The sequence below is a fragment of the Strix uralensis genome, chromosome 7 (genome assembly GCF_047716275.1).
Source record: "Strix uralensis isolate ZFMK-TIS-50842 chromosome 7, bStrUra1, whole genome shotgun sequence".
In the NCBI taxonomy this organism is placed as follows: domain Eukaryota; kingdom Metazoa; phylum Chordata; class Aves; order Strigiformes; family Strigidae; genus Strix; species Strix uralensis.
The window spans coordinates 28,155,014-28,176,733 of record NC_133978.1 but is presented as its reverse complement, the minus strand read 5'-3'; the positions used below and the strand labels follow the sequence as shown (position 1 = coordinate 28,176,733).

The 21,720-nt window shown below is 56.3% G+C and overlaps 1 protein-coding gene across 2 annotated transcripts in view; it reads right to left on the bottom strand.

Annotated features, from left to right (window-relative positions):
- Window positions 1-703: 703 nt before the first annotated feature.
- TRIM8 (tripartite motif containing 8) overlaps window positions 704-21,720 on the bottom strand; it is a 30,595-nt gene continuing 9,578 nt past the window's right edge. The window contains exons 3-7 of one of the 2 annotated variants that reach the window (XM_074875180.1): window positions 5,217-5,312; window positions 4,078-4,308; window positions 3,694-3,725; window positions 2,974-3,089; window positions 704-2,253 (exon numbers count right to left, since the gene is read on the bottom strand). In XM_074875180.1, the coding sequence (XP_074731281.1) occupies window positions 1,646-2,253; window positions 2,974-3,089; window positions 3,694-3,725; window positions 4,078-4,308; window positions 5,217-5,312 (1,083 nt within the window). In that variant the 3' untranslated portion in view covers window positions 704-1,645. Of the gene's footprint in view, window positions 2,254-2,973; window positions 3,090-3,693; window positions 3,726-4,077; window positions 4,312-5,216; window positions 5,313-21,720 lie in introns of both variants that reach the window. The other variant, XM_074875179.1, reaches the window with a different exon arrangement.

Genomic DNA, 21,720 nt, shown 5'->3' with positions numbered 1-21,720 from the left:
AAGCCAAGCCCGAAGAGAGCGATGGAAAAACCCTAATGCCTCGAAGATGCTGCTCTGCTTTATAAAGTCAGCCCCGTTTTCCCCAGATGAAGAGCTTGCCCCTGCGCAGTCGCAGCCAGGCCAGCCCACGGCCCCACCACACACCCCAGCTGAAGGTTTCCTCTTCACCCTTCCCAGCCTCGGCTGAGTACAGAGCATCCCCAAACCAGCCCGGGGTGCTGCCAGCACCCCCAGAGCCCCACAGGGCAGCAGGGCTTTAGGTGGTGATGAAGCCTCGAGGGCTGGTTGCCAGGGCCGCAGCGTGGCCGGCGCGGTGGGTGCCGGCAGAGGCAGGAAAGCCGCCATCCCCGTCCCCGTCCCACAATGGGGATTGTTCTGGAGGCTGCGGGCAGGATGCGGCCCGGCCAGCTCCGTGCCTGACTCACATCCTTGCTGGCTGGGAGGGAGCCGGGAGAGCCACGGCTTCAGCATCCCTCCCTGCGGGGCTGGACGCGGGACGGGCGCTGTGGGGACCCCCCGCCCCAGCCGGGACCTGCCGCCACCCCGTCCCCGAGCTGCTCCCTCCAGAACAGCCCCACCAGAACACTCCCCGTCATGGCCGGGCACCCGCGGGACCCCGGGAGCGGTTACTTCCGAAAGCAGGTGGGAGCCTCCCGCCGGAGCTGGTGGTTCCCGGGGGGAAGAGCTGCAGCAGAGTGAGGCATTTGCACTAAGTGATCACATTTATTTGAATATTTTTTTTGTGTGTGTGTGTTCTAAAATCGGTTACAGAATAAATACCTGTGCCTTATAGCAGGAAGTCCACTTTTTTTTTTATACAAAGTGCTTGTTACAGGAAGTTGCATCAGCGATACGCAGGAGGGGGGTGCATTTCAGCCACGCTTCCCCTCCTGAAAACTAGAACAGATTTTTTTTGTATTTATTTATTCGTGTTTTTTTTTTTTTTAAAGTTTCTTTTCCCTTTTTTTTGTGCATTAAATTTCCTGCCATTGTGTATTTACAAATCTCTGAAAGAAGGAAAAAAAAATGCCAATATGCATGAGAAGTGGCCTCGTAACACAAAAAAAAAAATCAGCCTTTAAAAAAAAAAATGGTAACAAACCCAAAATCTACAAGTATCATTTCATACTGAATCAATGATAGATTTTTTTCTTTTTTTCTTTTTAAAAAGGGAAAGAGAGGGGTGGGGAAAGGGGAAAAACTGAACCAAACCAGAAAAAATGAACTCGGAGAAATGGAAAGAGAGAAGGTGCCATTGTCCCTTCTGAAGTTTTCCAAAGGCAGAGAGGAGCGAGGAAGAGCACAACGCACAGACCCAGATGCCCGACTGAAATCCCCATCAATTTCTTCTCGGTAATTTCTCCCTTGTCTTTTCCCAGTGAGGGGCAGGAAGGACTTTCCAAAATTAAATTAAAAAAAAGGAATTAAAAGGAAAAAAAATATTATTTTGTTTTAAAAGAATTAAAAAAAAAAAAGAGAGATACGAGAGAACAACCCTCCCCAAAATCCTGGAGGGGTGCAAGGCAGGGAAAAAATTGGGTTTGATTTAAAAGGGGAGGAGAAAAAAAAAAAAGAAAAGCCAAACCAAACCAGACTTTTCTCTCCGAACGCATCATCGAGCGGGACTCTCCGGAGAGTGTGACGGTTAACTGGTGACGTAGTGTTTCGCCGATGGCTGGCCGTAGACTCTATAGAAATCCTGCCGCCCGTGCTGCTGGGATGCGTCAATCCATTCCCTCACGGCAAGTCCCGGGAGCGACTGGGGGACGGCGGGGGCGGGCGGCAGCGGGTGGGAGTACTCCTGCGAGGAGACCGTCCAGGGGAAGTGCCCCGACCGCGGGTAGGGCTGGTGCCCACTGTGGTTGGACACGGAGGAACAGTAACAGTTATCCACGGAGCAGACGAGGATTTTGCGCCCGCCGTACTGGGAGAGCACGGACTGCTGAGATGACGTGGTGTTGGGGTAGTGAGATGGGTTGAAGACGGAGCCCGAGTGCACCGGCTGCGGGCCGCTGGGAAGTCCAACTATGTGCTGCGTGGAGCTACAAGGCACCATGGCTTGTGCAGACTGCCCCTCGCCAGCTGAAGCGCCCTGGCTCATGTACTGGCTCGCCACAGTCCCGGACGATGGCTCGAGGAAGCTGCCCTCGGGGAAGGCGGTGGAGTGCTTGCGCTTCTCCGCGCCGGAGTTGCTGACGGTGCAGGGGTACATGGGGATGCTCTGCAGGAAGGGGACGGGGGTGCTCAGAGGACCTGCGGAGGGGAACAGGAGAGGGGGACTGAGTCAAGCACGGCACGGCACAACTCCAGGGTGCTCCGGCCACTGGTCTGAACCTGCAGCGAAGCCCCGAGACCCGTGCTCCAGCCCCGTGTGAGCAGAGGGTCCCCCAGCCCGCCCCACCAGCAGCAAACTGGGCACACAGTCATACACTGGTGAATTTGCAGGTTCTGTTCTGGGACCTTGCCAGCAGGCTCAGAGCGGCCCCAAGCGCTGCTCTGCAAACACATGCACAGGCTGAGCCCGTGCACAGCTCATGACCATGGCCTGTAACAGGATCAGAGCAGGACGGCCTGGGTGACACACCCAAATCCCTCAAGGAGAGAGGACTGGGAACCCTCTGCAGGACACAGTCTGCTCCCAGGCGTGGGCTGGGAGCTGCGGGACCACACCAGCCCCTGGATGTCCCCCAGGCGCTGACCCCCATCTTTCCACTGACTTTTCCTGCCAATGGCCAGTCCCCCCCGCAGTGTCACCCCAAAACACAGCCGTTTCACAAGCCTGGGGACAGCTAGGAGCTGGCTTCATGGTGCCTCCATGCCCCAGCTGCCCACAGAGGAGTTCCCAGGGGTCCCTGCATCCCAACAGCTCTCCCCACCCTTTTGTACTGGGATCCACAGGGACCCAGCTATGGATACAGGAAGTAGGAAGGTCCTGGACCCCGCCCCTCTCCGCACCCTTCAGGCTTCACCCACCTTCCAGCAACTTCCTGAGCTGCTTCTCCTTCTTGGCGATCTCGTTCAGGAAGAGCTTGGAGTTGAGGTGGCCAATCTTGGGTGGGGGCAGGCTGCCACCTGTACAGTTCTGGGTTCTGTTGGGGACCATGGGCAGAGAGGAGAGACGTGAGGGACAAGGTACACTCAGGATGGACCAGGATGGATCCTTTCCCCACACCCTCCCAGAGCCAATCCCCTTCCCTAGGGCAGCAGTGTGGAGGGCAGCAGGGAGCTGGCTCTCTCTGATGGCAGGACCTTCCCTGTCCAGCTTTGCTGTGAACATCCCATGCCAGGGCACACCTCCCGCAGCCCCTGCGTCCCCACACATAGCCACCCCACTTGCCTCAGCTCTGCTAGTGCTGACTTTAACCCCCTGCCCTGCCTCTGCCCCAACAGAGCTGGACTGAGCCCTGCGCCCTAACCCGGCTGGTCCCACCCTGCCCAGGGTGCTGGGTCCCAGCTCTGCTTTTCCAGAAGCACACCAACACGTTTCCCCTTGTTCAAGGGAAGGACTTCATTCAACGGCTGCAGAAGGGGATTTTTTCATCCTCCCAGACAGAGGGAAACCGAGGCACAGAGCATGTGTCTCCCAGGCCCTGTAGCATCCCCGGCCCTGCTCCTCCTCCAGACATCGTGCTGCTGACACCCCTGCGACAGCCCCCCTTTACCCCCCGAACATGCCTGCCCCGCCGCACTTACCTGTCCATTAAGATTTTCACAGACTTGGTGTTCTAGGAGGGAAAGGAGAAGCTCTGGTCAGTAAGGCCAGTCCCTGCCCCAGCAGCCACATCCCCTTTTGGTGTCACCTTCTGTGGCCCCCAGGAGGGGACAGGCTGCTCTCCCCCCAGCACGGACTGCCCCAGCCCCATCCCCAGCTGCGACAACTCCTCACCTGAGGCTGGCACTGAGCCTGCCCCACTCCTCCTTGCCTTCTCCCACTGCTGAGCCCTTTGGAAGCACCAGCTGGCCCTGTCAGTGCCCCCGCCCGCTGCCCGCCATGCCCCACACCTCCCCGATGCTCCCCACACAACCAGACCTCCCCACAGCCCCCATCCCACCCCCGGCACGGGCAGCCTGTCTTACCTTCATGAAGTTGATGTCCTCGGTTTTGTCAAACATGACCTGGACAGAGCTGAGGAGCTTCTTGGCCTCCTGCATCCGCTCGTTGAGGTGGAGGACCTGGGCCGCGTTCTCATTGCAGAACTTGGCCTGGGCCTTGTCCAGGATCTCCATGGTCTTCCGCAAGTCCTCGTCCAAGATCTGGTGCATCTTCTCATACTGCAGGCGCACCTCGTCCTTCAGCTGGCTCACCTTCTCCTGGGGGAGAGGAGCAGCGTCAAGGCCCTCTGCACCCTCCAACCTCCACCATGACATCCCAGGACACCTGGGTCCTTTCCCCAGCAGGGGTGGGTGCAACCCAAAAGCTGCACCACAGCTCTGCTCTCCTGCAATACCCACACAGACCAAACCCTGCCGTCAGCTGCCACACGGGACTCCTACGTGCCAGAGACCCAGCAGGGACACTGGGGAGGATTGGTTGATCCAGCAGATCCCCTGGACCTAATCCCTGGGGTCTAGCTGGGCATAGCCTCCAGAGAGCTAATGCCAAGCAACAACCTGACACACCACTGAGGCAGGTGTGCTCCCTTGAAAAACCCTGCTCATCTTCATCTTCTTCCCCATCCCTGTCCTTGTCCTCATCCCCACTCTAGGCGGGGGACACGTCATGCTCCAGAGCCCTTCCCTCCACACTCTGGGAAGCCGAGGGGCTTTAAGGACCACGAGCTGATCTTGTTTTATCTGTGTCCCAGCAAAACGCCCGCTCGCATCTCTCCCACCCCCTGGGTATTTCAGCAGTTTATTTGGGGATCTCGCACCTCCAGACCCTCCCTTCCCACTCAGAACGAAGTGGGTGGCCCAGGGAAGGCCGTGCTGAGCTGAGGGCAGGGTGGGCCATCTGATATTTAAGGACAGCCTTGTTCCTCACCTCCCAGCTCACCCCAGGCCCACGAGCCTGTAGGGCACCCCAAACACGTTTTGTCCCCCCAAAAGGATGACTGCCAAGACTGGAATAGAGACAGCAGATCTGTCTGGCTGCCCCTGCCCTTCATGTCCTCCCTCCTCCCTGCCCACCTGGCCCCTGTGCCCCAGCAGCCTGTCCCCATCACACCATGGGGTGACAGTCCCTGGGGCCAGCTGCAGCAGAGTGAAGCACCAGTTACCTCGACCAGCCGCTTGTCCGATTCCAGCTTGTAGAGCTGCTCTTCGATGTCTTGCTCCCGCTCCTCCAGGCGGTCCTGCTGCTTCATCAGCATCTTCTGCAGAGACAGGAGAGAGAAGCAGCCATCAGAGCCCAGCGGCCACACACCCCAGGAAGCTTCGGTGCCACCCACACAGGCTCTGCCCATGCAGCTCGGGAGGGACAGTGCCACTGCCGAGCTGAAAGCCCACACATGGCTGGTGGAGGTGGAAACCTCGCTATTTCAATGGCCCCACAGAGGGGCCATGTGTGCTGGGCTGCCTTACTGGCTGGGGACCTTGATTTGGATCCCCTGGATGAGGGCAGACCCTCGGGTAAGTATTTGCAGCCTGGTCACTGGGGTTTGGTCAGAGCCAAGTCCTGGGGACCTTGGGGCGGACATGGAGAGGCTCATCTCTCACTATGGCAGCACTGTTTCAAAGTCCATCACCCATCACCGGCAGGCTCCTGCAAGACATCGCCACCCCCCCTTGTGCCCCAATACGCCACACCAAATCCTTTCTCCCTTCCTCGCCTCCGTGACAAGCCCCAGAGCCAGCATCAGCGTAATCAGGAGGGACAGACAGCGGAGGAGCAGGGCCTCCCCCCGCCATGCTGCCAGCCCCCGGCCCCCACTCCTCGGGGCTGGGCCTGGGCCATCAGCTGGGACAAAACCTTATCCCCAGCCATCAGCGTGAGCACGTCGCTCCTGCACGCTTCCCCAGCCACGATGAAACCCACTACCCATGAGAGAAGGCCTCTGTCCCTGCGAGCAGGAGCAGGACTTCCCAAAACACCCCTCAAAATCAACTCCAAATTTTTCCCTCCACAGTTATCTCAGGAAAAAGCCACCACACCAGCGGGGCAAGGAGAAGGGCTTTGCCCAGCACAGAGACGCAGCATTAGAGACTCTCAATGATGGGGGCGAGGTGGGAAGAAACCGGCAGCGAGGATGAATTTCGAGGGGATTATTGCTATTATAAACCACCGCTCAGGGATTTATAATCAAGTAATTAATTCCTGGACGAGGCGGGAGGGGGAGGGTGGCAGAGGCGCTGCTGGGATTAATTGCATTGCAGGGAAAGGCTGTCACCTCCGACTCAATTCGGGAGCAGGAATGCGAAGCCTCCTCCATCCTGTTGTTTTTCTTAAGGTCTCAGGCACCTCCAGCCTCACTGCCGCTGGGCTCCCACCACTAATAATAACAAGGAGCTAAAAAAACCCAGCTTCCCACTCACAGTCGCATGCCACATGCGTGCCCAGTGTCCACGTGAGTGCACACCCCCACGCACACGCAGACAGACACACAGACAGCACATCCCCTGAAACAGGGTCCAAGAGGCAGCAATGGTGACACAAACCCCAAGGCACAGGGGAAATTTGCTGGCATGTGCGTACAGAAACACAGGGGCCTGCAAGTATCCAAGGACATCGCTGATGCTGTTTTTAAGACCAGCTGAATAGGTAGGAGGGTCCATGTGGAGAAAGATTTGATGCATATATTAAAAATCTCCTTTTTTCATTATAAAAGGGTTGGTATTCACGCTGCTGCCCTGCCAGGAGGCTGCAACCCACTCCCGGGTTAAACATGGTGGGAACTGAGCTCTGGAGAGTGGCTGCAACACCACTTGCTCAGAGACTCAAGGGCACTGGCAGGAACCGTGTCCCAGGTCCTGTGCTGGCAGCCAGGCCAGGGCATGGGGCTGCTGGTGGCTCTTCTGGGGGCTCAGCCAGGTTTTTGGGTCCAGCACAGGGCAGAGCTGTGGGGTGGGCGAGCAGCAGCCCCGTGCAGGCAGGCAGAGAGGCAGCGGGGAGCAACCTGCTCCCACAGCAGTGCAGGCAGGTGCACGTCAACACGACCTGCTCCCAAGCACCGGTGGCTGAAAACATGGTTTGCAACATCCTTCTGCACGGGCCTGGTGTGGAGCACAGCACACCCGGCTCTGGATCCTGCTGGATCCACAGGCTGGAATTTCCCCACCGAAATCACACTCGACTGATGGGAAAGCCGCCCACTTCAGGGAAGGAGATGCCTTCCCGCATCTCTGCTTGCAGGAGGCCAGTCAAGCCCAGGACAGGGCAGGTCTTGCAGCTCAGGCTGAGTTTCTCGCTCTCCAAGCTGGAGAGCCAAAAGACATAGCGAGCCTTCGCATCGAGCCCTTCCCTGCGCCTCCCTCCCTGTCGGCAGATACTCACCGTCTCCACCACAAGCAGCCAGACCCACCCTGCAGCAGTCCACCGGGAGAATGGCCGAGGCTGGCGGGGCCCCCGGGAGCAGCCAGGTCCCCTGCCCGCCTCCCCCAGCCACCAGCTGGGGCAGGACCGGGGAAAAACTCCGGACAGGATCTAAGGGGCACAGCTCGCTGGGCAAAGGGGCCAAATCCCCATCCCGTCCTGGCATATGCATCAGGCGTCTGACATGGAGCCACCCTGAGGCAGTCCTGCTCTTCCCCCGATGCTGCCGGGATGCTGGGATGCTCTCGCGGGGGAAAGCAGGGTTTCCCATCACTGGCAGGCACCACCCTGCCAGCCCCAGCGGTGTGAGGGATTCCCGAGGGATGGACTAAGCAGCCCCAGTCATGCACGTACCATCGTCCCCTTCCCGCTGCCCTGCAGCTGCCGTGGCAGAGCTGCCAACCTTTGTGTTTTGTAACAAACCTCAGCTCCCGGAATCATACAATTATTTGAAATCACAAATATATACATAAATATAGAAATAAGTTTTTATACATAGAAGTTAATTTAATAGCTCCTCACAGCTGGAAAAAGTGACCAAAATCTAACCTAAACCCATAGAAATCAAAGAGAATAGAGCACATGCAGTGTTTTCTTTAAATCTCACATTTGAGCTACTCTTGATTTTAGGGCAATTTAAAAACTGTTATGTGCCTGGGAGTGCAGCGGGATGGGAGGGCTTTTCACCCACGGCAACTGAAACCTTAACAAGACACACGGGTATGTATGAGCTACCCCTTCGGCACTGAGGGGTGAAATCTCATTGTCTCCACAGCACAGGCTGAATTCCTTAGGTATTTTGAAAAGGAAAATATATCCCTTCCCCTTCCATCCCCTCCCAAATCTGGTATTTCTGAAGTCATGAACTCCTCCTCCTCCTCCTCCTCCAGGATCAGAATTTCTCAGGGTAATTTCTCATATTTCATGCATGACCTTGATGCTGGGAGAACCACAGCTCCCTCCATACAGGCACCCTTCCCGGGCTTCGAGCAACTCCATGATCCCAGTTTGACTTTTCCAAGACACGTTGCCAGTTTGCGAAACGGACGCCAAAAATGCTCTGTGTTCCCATACCAGCTGAACTCATCTAATTAATTAATAAGTTAATCTGCAGCTGCAGTAAGTGGCTGGTCTGCCCTGACCCCCCAGGCCCCAGTGAGATTGGGCTAGCTGCCGGACACCAGTTTATTCTGCTGGAGTTGCAAGTAATCTCCCTCTTCCTCATGGAAAAAAACAAAGGCGGGGGGAAAAAGTCTGGGCCCTAAGGGGAGGTTAGTGGGGCTCTCTGCACCACGCCATGCTCATCATCCCCATGCGGGAGCGGGACCACCAAAGGTGGAAGGAGAAACAAGTGGAGGTTATCCTTTGCTCACTGACCTGGAGCCCCACCACTGGTGGAATAGGGTGAATCCTGGGGAGCAATCGTGGCAAGTCAAGTGGGTTTGGGGTACCAAGGTCATGTACCGGGAGGGAAATGCTACTTGGAGGGCCATCCCTGCGGGAAGCACAGCGAGTGCTGCAAGGTCTCATTCCTGTGAGGGTGTGCACAGCTGGCCCCTGGGGCATTGTGCTGGGAAAGGCTTGCTGACCACCACCATCCACCCAGTGTTTGCTGGGAGGAAACCACCGCCGGGGAAACCACCCTCGCCCCGCGTACACCTTACTGCACCTCCCGGTCCGTCCCCCCACACCTGCACACAGGTAGCTCTGCACTGGCCCCAACTCCCAGCAGCTGCTCCAGCGTGGGACATGTCCACCCTGCCAGGCAGGGGACAGGGGGATGTCTGGGAATAGGGCTGCCCTGACAGAGCAGAACTTCTGCAGGATTAAATGCCTGCAGCCGCAAGACAGAAAGATGGTAATAAAGAGTTTAACAGCTTGGACGATACAGAACATCTGCGCTCCTCATCCGAGTCTCGTCATACGGCTGCAGCACCACAAGCATTGGCTGTGTTACACATACGGGTCCAGCTCAGCCAGCCAGGCAACCCCCCACTGCCAAGGGGGGCACTGGGGTGTGGGAAGGAGCTCACACCCAACCAAGACCTCCCAGGAAGGGAGAAATCTGCAGGCAAGATGTCTCCCTGGCTTGTCTCACCACTGTCCTCTCCCGAAGGACATGGCTAAGTCTGCGGTCGCTGCTGAGCCCACGATAATGGTGGATTATGCCCCTGTCCCGCCTGGAGCCCAGCACTCCCCTCGTCCCCCCTTCAAAGCCCCCAGCAGCCCATGGCATTTGGGCTGGCACTGGGGCAGCAAAATCCCACAACATGGCCCAAGGTTTCGCCTGCTCTGAGGATGGTCAGGGTCCTTGTGTGCCTCCCAGGGAGAGCGGCAGGGGAGAGCCTGCAGCACCCCTTCCCAGGAGGCTCAAGTGCTCACCAGCCCCTGCCTGACTCCCAGAGGGATCAGAAAGGAGTCAGGCAGCTTCACCAAAGCCAGCAAGGTGCCCCACAACCTGCCCAGCAGCTCTGGTTTTAAACGAGAGATAGAGCAGTGAAAAGCCTTACTGTTTTCATGGGGTAAATGAAGCCCATGCAGCTTCTCTGATGTCTAATAAGTGCCGTGCATCCTTCAGGGCTGTTCCCCCAGCAAGAGCACATTTCCGCACACTGACCTGTAGGACACTTGTAGGATGTTAATTCACAATAAACTGGGCTGAAACTGGCTGCAGGTTTGGGTACTATAGGAGGGCAGGTGGACAAACCACAAGAGCGCACAGCCCTCATTCCCGTAGGAAACCAGGAGGAGCAGAGAGCCAGAGTGCCCCACAGACTGCCTTTAACCGCAGCTGGATGGCTGGCCCAGGACAGGCGTGCTCGCTTCTCTGCCTCCCTCCTTCCTTCTCCTCTGCACCCGGGCCTTCCCCTCTCCGCCAAATCCCAGCCGCCGAGTGAATAAGGACATTGTTTGCAGCCACCGGAAAGCCAGAACGGAGGGAGCAGCTCAGAGCACGAGGGGGAGGAAGGGCGAGGAGGAGGAGGAAGGTGGAACCGGAGCAAGGAAGCCACAAAGGGCAGATGCCTGTTGCGGGAATGGCTCCAGACACCTGCAGCTCAGCCCAGGGACCTGGATCAAGGGCTCCCATTGAGACCCACGTCCCGGCACGTTGCTGGAGATGGGCCTGAAGTCACAGCGACTGAATTTTAATGCACCGAAAGCCCTGGACCGAGGAGGCAAGTGCAACCTTTTGCCTCCCTGCGCCTCCCACTCGCAGGCTTCCTGCTCCCCAGCCCTGCTCTGCTGTCAGCTGGCCAGTTTTCTGAGAAAAACCTACGCAATGAGCTATTCACATCCCTCCTGAAGCGTGCCCCCACCTGTCAACACACCGGCACCTTGACACCATGTGGCTCTGGGGCACAGCACCCCACTGCCCCCCAAAATCAGGATCTCAAACCACGAGATCCCTCACCACCGCAGGCTGAGAGGACCAGTCCCCACAGCACAAACACCTTGGCACATCCCTCCCACCCTGCCACGGTCTCCTGCTGATCAGACCCAAGCAAAAGCAGCTCTTTCAAACTCCCCACAGCACTCATGGGAGGCCAATCTGCTTACAGGGACAGGAAGGAAATATTTTCTGGTGGAGGTTTTATCTTGCACACATTTACAGTAAGCACCAGGCAGGAGGGGAGGTCTCCGGACAGAGCAGGAGGCCTTGCCTCCCCCGGCCAGCCCGGAGCACACATACATGGCTTCAGGGTTTGGCTTTTCTCACGGTGCTCCCTGTGCAAAGATCGGGCTGCTTTATCCCCGGCAGGGGAAGGAAGAGGGGAGGGGAACAGCCTCTGGGATATTAATAGCTGCCCTTGCTAGGAAGGGATGGGAGCAGCAGCCACGCAGTGCATGGGCATCAGAGACCCCCTTGCTAGCATCAAGGGACCCCCTGAACCCGCAGAGAGCTGGCACTTCATAGAAAAGGGCTGGAGGCCAAATATTCAGCGCTGGCTTGGGGGAACAGGATGCAGGGTGCCTCTCGCAAGAGCGGCTCTCCACCCTGTTCTCACACTGGGGTGGGTGGAGATGCCTCCTGCCTGTCCCCATCTCTCTATGAGACGCTGCCTGGTCTCCCCAGAGCACACTGGGGAGGAGAAACCATCAGGCTAAGCCCCAGGTCCCATCTCCATCAGCTACACCTGAGGAAAAGCCCCATGTCCCACCTCCGGCACCTACCCCAGCACAGGGCAGCCCTACAGCATGGCTGGCACACAGCAGCTGGATGCTCCCCCGAGCCACAGCTCGGCTGCTCAGCAGCGTTCAGGTCGGCCTTTGTCCCTGCAGCACCCTGGGACAGTGGGCACGGCAGACCACGCTCCTCCGCATGGCCTTGTACCAGCAGACCCTGGACTGCCACAGGGCTGCGCCGGTGCCCGCAGCCCGGGACAGCTCTTCCCCTTGTTTACACCCAGCAGAAAGGAAGAACTCGTTAGTAAGGGGAAAATACGAGGCATTGTGTCGCGTGGGGCCAGCAGCAGGATTTCTGGAGGCCAGGAAATGGGGACCTATTCTCCATTGGAAAGTGACCTTCAGAAGGACCTTGAGGATGTTAATTCAGCTCCCCGGGCCTCTGTGGCCCTCCCCTGCTCCCCGCTGCCGCGAGGGGTTACTTGCAGCTCTGCCTCTCGCATAAATGGGGGAAAGAGGCTGGGGCTCTACCTGTGGTTTTTGGACCCCAACTTCAAGCTGTCAGTGTCCTCTGAATAGGGACAAAGATCTGCTTCAAGGGGAAAATGGGGATAACAGAGATTAAGGAGCAGAGAGATGAGGCCAGTAGCTGCAGAAACATCCCCTCTGTGCCAGCAGCCCCGCAAGTCCTAGAGGCAGGACCCTTCCTGATACAAGGTGCCCAGTATGGGTGATGTGCCCCCCAGAACAGCAGCGCCCCGAACACTGAAGCCACTTTTGCAGCATGTTGGAGGCTAGGAGTGAGGCTGTGCTGACCATGGGCCAGCGTCAGACAAGCTGCCCCCATGCAAAGCACAGCAATAGGCAGTGAAAGCGGGGGGCAAACTGCCTCTGCCAGACCTGGGGCTCAAAACTCACTCACAGCATGGGGAGGACAGGAAGAAAGGAGCTGGAAACACACCGGGAAGATGAATACAGGGACAGAGGAGCTGGTTTGCATGCCAAGCGTGCAGTCAGGCAAGTCCCGACTGATGCCACTGGCTCCACAGGACAAAGATGAGCCTTGGTGATGCCCGTGCCTTTGGCGGGCACAGCCGTCTCCTGCCCCACATCCGCCAGGAGAGACGCCATCCGGCCGGGGAAAACGTGCTCCCACGCCACGTCCCGGTGGCACGGGGACAGCAGATGCTTTTGGGCGGTGCAGGAGCAAGATGGAGAGACCAGCTCTGAGAGCTGCTGGGGCTGCAGCTGCAGGCGCGACCAGGCCCTCGGGGCAGCGAGGAGCTCAAGAAATCTTTTTTCTCTCTGTTGGGAAGGGAGGGAGAGGAGATCCCCACCCAGGCCTGGGTGCGGACACCAGCCAGCAGCCCTTCCCGGCCAGCTTTCACAAGGGAGGACAGTCCAGGCCGCCTTTGCTTGAGAGCCAGGAGTAGTCACAGGGCTCAGCTCCTTTATGATGGACAAGGTCTGCACCTTCTCCACCACCAGCGATGTGAGGGAGGAGCTCTTTTCCCACTCTCTTTCAGCTTTAGGGGCAAAATGCCCTGTCTTGAGGCTGCTTATAAATCAGTGCCAAAATTCAGCCTGCTGCAGGCCGCGGCACAAGCTCGCCCTGCCCAGCATGACCCAGCACCAAATGCCCTTTGAGCAACCAGCTCTGGAGCACCAGCACCAGGGCATTGCCAAGGCACTCTGGGAAAGCGCAGGGGTTTGCAACATCCCAGAAAGTTTCAGACACCCAGACTCAAGCGCCTTGAGCAACCGTTTCCAGCCACTTGGCACCTCAGACTGTCACCAATACCTGGAGCACATCTGGCCCCAATGACCAATGTCGCCTTGCGCTTCCTCCCCACCCCGTTAGAAAATAAAATCTGGGCCTGGCAGCTACACTGACTGGGATTCACCAGATTTCACAGTTTTTTGGAGCCTAAGAGATCAGGTAAGAAGCCTTGCCCTTTCTGCCTTCAGCGCGCTCTGTGCTTGTGGTTTCTTAAACGTTTCAATCAATTTACATGTACGTTACAGGGGCCCTAACCAACTTTTCTCCCTCTTCTGTCTCTGTTTTCATACATTTGTCCCCTCCCAACCACGTATTCAGCTGAAAAATCAAGCCAGTAAAAAAAGCAGTCTTTTTTCAGCTGGATCATCTCCCTGAACTGGCTCTCACAAGTGCTCTGCCAGCTCCAGTGGTGGCAGTCTGGGCAGAAATGGGAGGTCGTTCAGTGCTGAAACTCAGACAAATCACAAAATCCTCACACAAGCCCTGTTGCTCTGAGATATCATCTGTTAGTTGCTCCTTCCATAACCCCCACAAAAAAATAAACAGGCTTCCACAGCACCCCCCATCCTGCCTGGATTTGCTGTTGTCCCAGCCTCATCTAGCTCTGTTGAATCTGAAGATCTTCCCAACATGCTGCAATCTCAGGGTCCCAGCCAGTTGTCCCCAAACTGTGGCTGGCAGGGTGTCTTGCCTTCAAAAACAGCCATTCTGCAAAGACCCACTCCCATCACTTGGCAGCAAACCTACCCCCATCTGCAGCCCCTGCAAAATTGAGAAACCCTCACTCCCTCTTCCAAATAAACATCTTAGATTCAAGATCCAGCTGGCCTGTGTGATCTCAGAGCTTTCTCCCTGCAGGGGTGAAACACAGCCAGCCTCTTCCACCCTTCCTCCTATTGCAGGCTGAGCTGCCTCTCCCCTGCCCAAAGACCTCTGCTCCGCACCCACCACAGGAAGACCTGAGCTCTGAACAACAGCCCCTCCAGCTTCCTACCCCCCTAATTTCTGCTCTGGAGGGAGCCCAGCCCAAGGATCTGGATACATGAGCAGGTTTTTGGGGAAACTCAGATACCACCGAGGAGCAGAGCAGCCACAGCAGTACCTGTGTGCACCCACACGTCCCAGCCACGAGACCACCAATAAGCGCAAAGGCAACGACCAGCAGCCACGTGCCCCATCACCATCTCACTTGGTGACCCAGCGATGAGGGGTTTGGCTGCGCAGGCAGCACAAAGCCCCTCTCCAGGCTCAGGCAGCACTAGAAAGAAAACCCTGCTTTGATTTAAAGGCCATGATTTTATTTTTTTTTCCCTCCCAACTGATCTAGTTAAACTTCCAACCGCTCAAGGCTATTTTAATTTGTACTGGTAAGTTAAATCAACACAAACAAGGGCAGAACAGGTTTATATGCACCTCTATTACTGGCTTGCACCAACTAGAGCACAGCTAGATTTCTCCAGGCAGCTGCCTTTTTTTTTTTTTCTAATAAAGATAAGGGGGACGTTTTTTGTGCACCTCCAACTGACAAATGGAGCCTGAAAGTGAGTTTGGAGTCAAAGCCTTGTGGAAAGTCAAGGTGACTTATGCACCAACAGGCTGGATTCAAAGAGCTTTGCAAAAATGCAGATCAACTAACAAGATTTATAAAACCCGTTAGGGGCTTAGAGGCCGCTTAATTCTCAAAGGTGCCAAGGAAAGTGCCTGACTCACAGAGGGATGGATGGGGCTTACAGAGGTGGCTCTCTCAACCTTTTGGTTGCTTCAAGAAAAGAGGACTCAATTTCTCTTGGAAATGAGGTTTTGACATGCTGAGATGTTTACTCTGAGCCTTGGCTCCTCCATCACTTACTTTAAAGAAAAAGAAACCAAGCCCTGCTGCTGCAGACAACTGTTACAAACCAGCGCCAGACACCACCCAGAGGAGTATGAGACTCAACCGGATTCGGCACACAAGCTGGAAAAAATAAAAAGAAGGGGGAAAAGGAAAAAAAAAAAAAAAGGGATTTTGCACTTCTACAGCTCCCCAGCGCCCAGCGTTTTGCAGGCTGGAAGCAGCCCATCAGCACCTGCGGGCAGCCAAGGCTGTGAGCCCATCAGCCCCACTCCGCACCCAAGTGGGGACCGACCACAGCCACGACCTGCTGAACGCCGAGGACCCCTCAGCTGCCTCCCCGCTGGCTTTTCTCTCTCCCCTGTTTTTTTTGCGAGGCGGCTGTTGAGAATCTGAAAGCCCGGATTATAATCTTTATGAATCCCATAGTTAGATCGCGCTGAACAGCAGCCCAGCAATACCAGATGTTCAAACAAAGCTGCCAACCGACAGCTGTCTGCAGCTTGCAGCGTGTTTTTACTTTAAAATGCAAAATGATACCAATCTATATTAAAAGAGAGACATTCGGAGCCTTGCGATAGCAGCTGAAGCCACGGATATTGCTCTTTCACGCAGGGTGTGGTGGCAGAAGGAAATATCTCAGAAACTACTGCTTAAGCCGCCCTTCTGGCCCCCCCAAATCCTGGCCCCTTTCCTAATGGGAAAGAGACTCACGTTACTGCCTGAGTGCCGTGAATGTACTAGTGCGTGTCCAAACAAGCCAGCAAAAAGAAAAATGCAGCATGAACAAACACCGTCTAACGAAGGATGCCAGAACGAATCTGGGCGCTGCACAGCCCGCACCTGGCTCTCAGCGGCATGGGGAGGACGAAGCGACGCATGGGGGGACGGAGGGAACCAGCCCTGGGGTGGAGGGTGCAGCCCCTTCCTGCACCAGTGACCAAACTGGGAGAGCAAAGGTCCCTTCTGGCAGCAGGGCATCGGCGGTGGAATCAAGGGATGGGGGCATCTTCCACTGCTCTGGCCCATCCGCCCAGCATCCCGCCTCGGGTTGTCCCACGTTCCTCTAAAACAGGATACTTGTGTGGTGCTGGTCCTGCTGGGGAAGCTCTGCCAGGGTGTCCTCTGAGACTTGACGTGCAGCAGGTTTTGAACTTGCATTGCTTTGTACCTTTATTTGTTAGGCTGGCTGGGACCAGACACAAAGCACTACACCCTGCAACCTCTTCCGCGTGCCAGCAGCTGGGGAAGGCAAGAGCCAGAGCTCAGCCTCGCTCTCCGTTCTTCCTCCCTCTGGAAACGCAAGCCACCCGCACCCACCACAGTTTGGGGGTGGCAAGTCCTGAACATGCTGGGCACAGCACAGTACTTCTGGCTTGCAAGAACTGCACGAAGAGGGCTCTGACTTAGTCAAACGTGACGTCCCAAATTCCCCACCAGCCGTGATCACAGGAAATCTTTGGGACCGGTCCCAAAGCTGCCTCATTGTGCTCTGAGCAGCAACAGCATGAATGAATCACGCTCCTCAACGTGACACCCAGCTCCCAGCAACGTACTTGGGACCAAAATATTTACGTTGCAAGCGAGTAAGAATAGGACCAGATCCCCTCCCCAGTCTGGTGATATAAAAAGGCCAAACTGGTCTTGAATCGAGCAAGTGGGTGGCAGGAGGATAAGAAAGCAGGAGGCAGAGACCAGCCCTGTGTCTTGCAGCCTGGCTCTGCCCAACAACGCTGAACCAGAGCCCTTCTCCGTGGCAGCAAAACCCCCGCAGCAGTGAGCACCGAGACTATGATCCCCATGGTACCACGCTCCCGCCGGAGCTCAGCAGCCGGGCAACACGTGAGGGAGCATGCTGGGACCTGTAGTTTCCAGCCAGCCAGCTGCAAAACGCCATCCGCCAGTAAACACGTCTCAAATTAAAGAGATGCGAGGCCCCCAAGCTCCTGGCAAGGTGCCAGCCACAGCTTCTTGTTGGCAGGCACTTGGCCAATTCCCATGTGTTGCATTAGCCCCTTTCCAAGGAGCAGCCAAGAGCCCACACCCCGCAAACCCCCTCACAGCTAAGCTGTGCCCTGTCCTTGACGTGTCTGCACGGACAGCAAGATGCTCCCAGAGCTCAGATGCAGCCCTGGGCTGCGGGAGGTGTCAGCCCTGCTCCTGCCTTGCTGTGAGCCCCTCCACTTCTGCTCTGTGGCACTGGGCCACTGACTCTGGAGTAAGACCCCACAGCCAGCACTGCCCAAGCTTCAGCTATATAGAGGCTAATGCTGCATCCCTAGAGGGGTCAAACAAAGATGCCACCGAAGCAATCAGAGTTGCAGACAGCAAGAAGCAACACATCAGCACGGTGCTTTTGGGCAGAGCAGCCAAGCAGGCAAAGCTCCACTGAACCACCATGCTGGAGGACCTGAGGGCAACCACCTCCCCGTAGCATCCTGGCCAGGCATGCAGCCTCCCCCTGAGCGCTGCTGCCCCGTGCTCCGGCGAGGCCAGGACCGTATGTCGCCCTGTGAGGAGCGTGGCACCCCACTCCTCGTCTGCTCACCCTCCCTGCTGCGGAGGAAATCGCAGCGCCCGGCTGATGTCAGAAGGCATCACTTCACACAAAGGCCAGGCTTCCTGGCAGGGAAGGGGTGGGGGAGTGGGAAGGAAGGGGAAGAGGAGCCTGGGGCAAAGGCAACCAGCACCTCCAGCTCCCCACGCACACGAGGGTCAGCGGCAGTTCTCCTTTAACCACCCCTGTGCTCAGGAAAGAGAGACAACATCCTATTTCCCAGCGCCCTTCACAGGACCCCAGCGTGGCTCTGCCCCGCACAGCTGTGATGGAGTACGCACCCCTTTAAGGATGCGCAGAAAAAAGGGACTCAAGTTTATTTTAATTTGCTCCTGCAAATAAATGAAATCCACCTTATCCACCTCAGCCAGACTGTGGCTGCTGCTGACCAGGGGAAGCACACTCCAGCCAAGCGTGGGGGCACAGCCCCCTGCCCAGAATCCACTCAGGAGAAAAGCCACCTCTGTGACAAGCTCCAGCATCCCCAAAATGGGCACAACCGTGCACCCCACCTGTCTCCTGCACACAGGTGTTTAAATGCTCATGGCACCAGTTAATTAATATATTCAGGACAAAGTCATCTGCAGTTCTCATTTCACAAACTCCTTTCCTCAAGGCACTCCCCAAAGCCAAGCATCTTTACAACACGCATCACATCATAGTATCCAAGGCATCGACATGACCTCCTGTTTCAGTCTCTCCTCTCCTCCTCTGCCTCCCGTGGTCCCAGCTCATCCCCCAGCAGCAAAAGTGGCTGGCGGCCAGCATTGGGCTGCATGGCTTTTGTCTTCACCTCAGCCACTCTCCTAAGGGCAGGAGTACTCTGGACCAGCTGCACGGGGACTGGTGAAGAGGGGTTGACCACAGGGGACCTGCGGGATCTGGTCGATGTTGATTGAGGAGGGGAATCGCTGATGTTGCAGGGGGCAGCCCAGGAAGGTGGATTTTGGATGTGGGCACCACCAGGGAATAACCGTAAAGGAGCAAACGCCACTGCTCTTCCTCAACGTGCTGACTTCTGCTCCTAGGAGGAGACCTGTCATCGGTTTTTAATCTCGCCCGATTACAGGCCAGCCTTTGACATTATTGATCTTAGGCCCCTGAAGCATCATTTATCTTCCAGGTTTGACTCACAGATTGGAGCTTGACAGCTCAGACCCCAGTCAGCTCCATCCTCCCGGGGAGCCAGGGGAACCGCTCTGATCAACGCCGGTCCTGCCAATTCGTGCGAGCTGTATTCGAGGCTCAGCTTCCATCCCCAAATGAGGCGTCTTTTGCCAGATGCCCTCTCCCCACCTTGCATTTCATCTCCTGACTCAAAAGTTCAGCTCCTCAGGTCTCCAGCAGACCAGCAGCACTTTAACAAGCACAGCAATCGAAGGTGCCTTCAGCGCCCACTGCTTCCCCCTTTCAGTTTCATTATCCTCTTTTAAAGAGGACGTGGTGGAGGCACAAAGGTTACGGGATGTGACGAGAACCGCACAGGGATTGGGGGGGCAGCACCAACGTGCAGGGTACAACCAGAGAAGCCATTTCTAGCTGTGACCACACTGCCATTTTCTACAGCAGAAGGACCAACAACAGCGGCTCCTCATCCCCTGCTGAGCTTGAACCCACAAAGAAACGTGGCTGCTAGCTCGGCTCTGCGGTGGCTTCTCCCTACCTGCCGGCTAGCACAGCCGCGCCTCGGGGCCAGCTTGTGATTTCTGCTTGACCTTCAAAACGTTAATGCCTGCTCCCTCCACCAGGCAGAACAAGAGATGGGCTCCACTGATGCAAAGCAGCTGGCAGGGCTGGGATTCAGGATGCCTGGAATCACCACCCCACAGATGGGGCATGCCTGGGGTTGCTGCCCCACTCCCCTGGTTTCCTCCATCTTCCACCCAAGCTGACAGACGTTCCCAGCCTCCACCATTTGGGAAGCACAAGGTTTTCTTCAAATGTCTATGTCTACAGTTACTGGGGGCAGTGTGTGCATGAAGGTTGTCTTTCCAGGTGCCTCCTGTCTCTCTCTCTCTCCTGAAAAGCTGGGCCTTGCATTTTGGGAAGGAGGAACATTTCCTGAGGAAGGTTCCAGCAGGCAGTTTTAACACGTAGAGGAAGGTTTAGCTTTTGCTCGTTGCCTCGGTATTATTTATCAGCTTGTTGTAAAAGCACTCTGATAAATGGAGATTAGTACCATGTGCATTCATAGATGGGAGCAGTAACCAGGAGCCAGCCTTGGGGAGGAAGCGCCTGGGCAGGGGCCGCCAGGAGGGTCTGTGTTCGGCAAGGTACCACCACCAGCAAAGAAAGTCCGAGTCTCCAGAATTGCTTCCCCACACTGCCACAGAATTCCCAACTCCCTAGCAGCCCCTCCCCCTCACCCCCATCTCCGCTTATCTCTACTTTAGGGTAACACCCTGACATCCCTACCCAGATTTTAGGTTGCTGCAGAGATTAAACTGACCTTTTCCCCCCCTGTTTTAAGTAAAATGCTACAAAATCCTTGGCTGAAGGACAGGCCGTGGTTTCACCTGCTGGGCTCACACCCTCAGGAGATGCATTTGGCAAGGGGTGGTCTCCACACGACACACAGGACGTTATTTCCAGCCCCCTGCCTGGATGCCCTGTCATGCAAGATGCCATCAGGCAGAGGCAGGAAAATAACCCCAAAATGTGCTCTCATTCCCTTGTAGGGGGCAGATCCCTTTCCCATCCTCTACAACCAAATCACCTTTGACCCAAACAGGGCTTGCAGGCCTCAGCCACCAAGCCACAACGGTGCAGCTGTGGCAGGAGAGCTGCAGTAATTCCCTCTCGGATCTGGCCACCCCCATCACTAAGGGGCTAGCACAATACCCGAGGGAAGGGGGAGCGTGGACCTCCCCACCGTCCCCAAAGGGTCTGCGAGGGGGACAGAGACCTCACAGCGCATTTATTCCGCTCCATCCATTTCAGAGGCGTGCTTCAAGGGGCTTTTTGCTGTCGGAGGCGGGTGCACCAGGACAGGAGGAGAACAAAGGGAGGCACCGGTGCACCCCCAGCCCTTTGTCTGAGCGCAGAGGAGTTCACCTGCAGGGAAAACCAGCTCCCACCGTGGAAGACAGCAGCTCTGCACGGATTCGGATGGGGAGAGGGATGCCGTCCCCCCCCCACCCCCCCCCCCCACAGCCAGAGGATAATGAGCAGAAGGAGGCGATCACGTTACCCTCTCTCCCCTTGCCACATGCACAAGCCCATTACAGCGCACACCAAACCCCCTCACCCCCCCGACTTTCCAACAACAACCGCAACCAGCAATAAAAAACATTGCCACAAAAATATCAACCCACCCCCCAGCACAATCGATCTGTGCCTGCGTGTGGCCGAGCACCAAACCCCGGAGCTCAGCTCCACCGACCGGGATCGACTGGGAGGGAAGGGGGTGGGAGACTAGTTTCCAAGAGATGGGGTTTTAAAGCCACACAATAACTGGCTCAAATGAGGGTTTGGATTAAGCTGTTGTACAGCGAGGGAAAACACCACCTCCATTAGGATACAGGGGATTTTCCTTCCCCTTCTCCAAAGCTCCAGCTCCAGGATGATGCTTCCAGGTCACCCAGGCAGGGAGAGGAGAACCAGGTGATGCTGAGCAAATGGGGGATCCCACTGAGGGAGAGACGGGTGGAGGGAGGAAAGGGCAGATTAGCCCTCCCCGAGCCCCAGATTGTACAGTCGGCTGGTCTGACAACGTTTACTCATATTTCAGAGAGACACAGCCATCCGGAATGTCACTCCCTGCCAACTCCCTCATCTGGAGCCATCCACAGCTCGGCTCTTCCCAGCCCGTTCCAGAGACAACCCCCCCAGAGCATCCACACATCAAGGAATTGAGAAAGGACAGGTAAGGGGAAGAGAAGAAACAGAGAAATTAAATTGATTCATGTTTAAATTTTTTTTTTTTTTAACAGTTCTCGTACATCATCCCAGTGAACAGA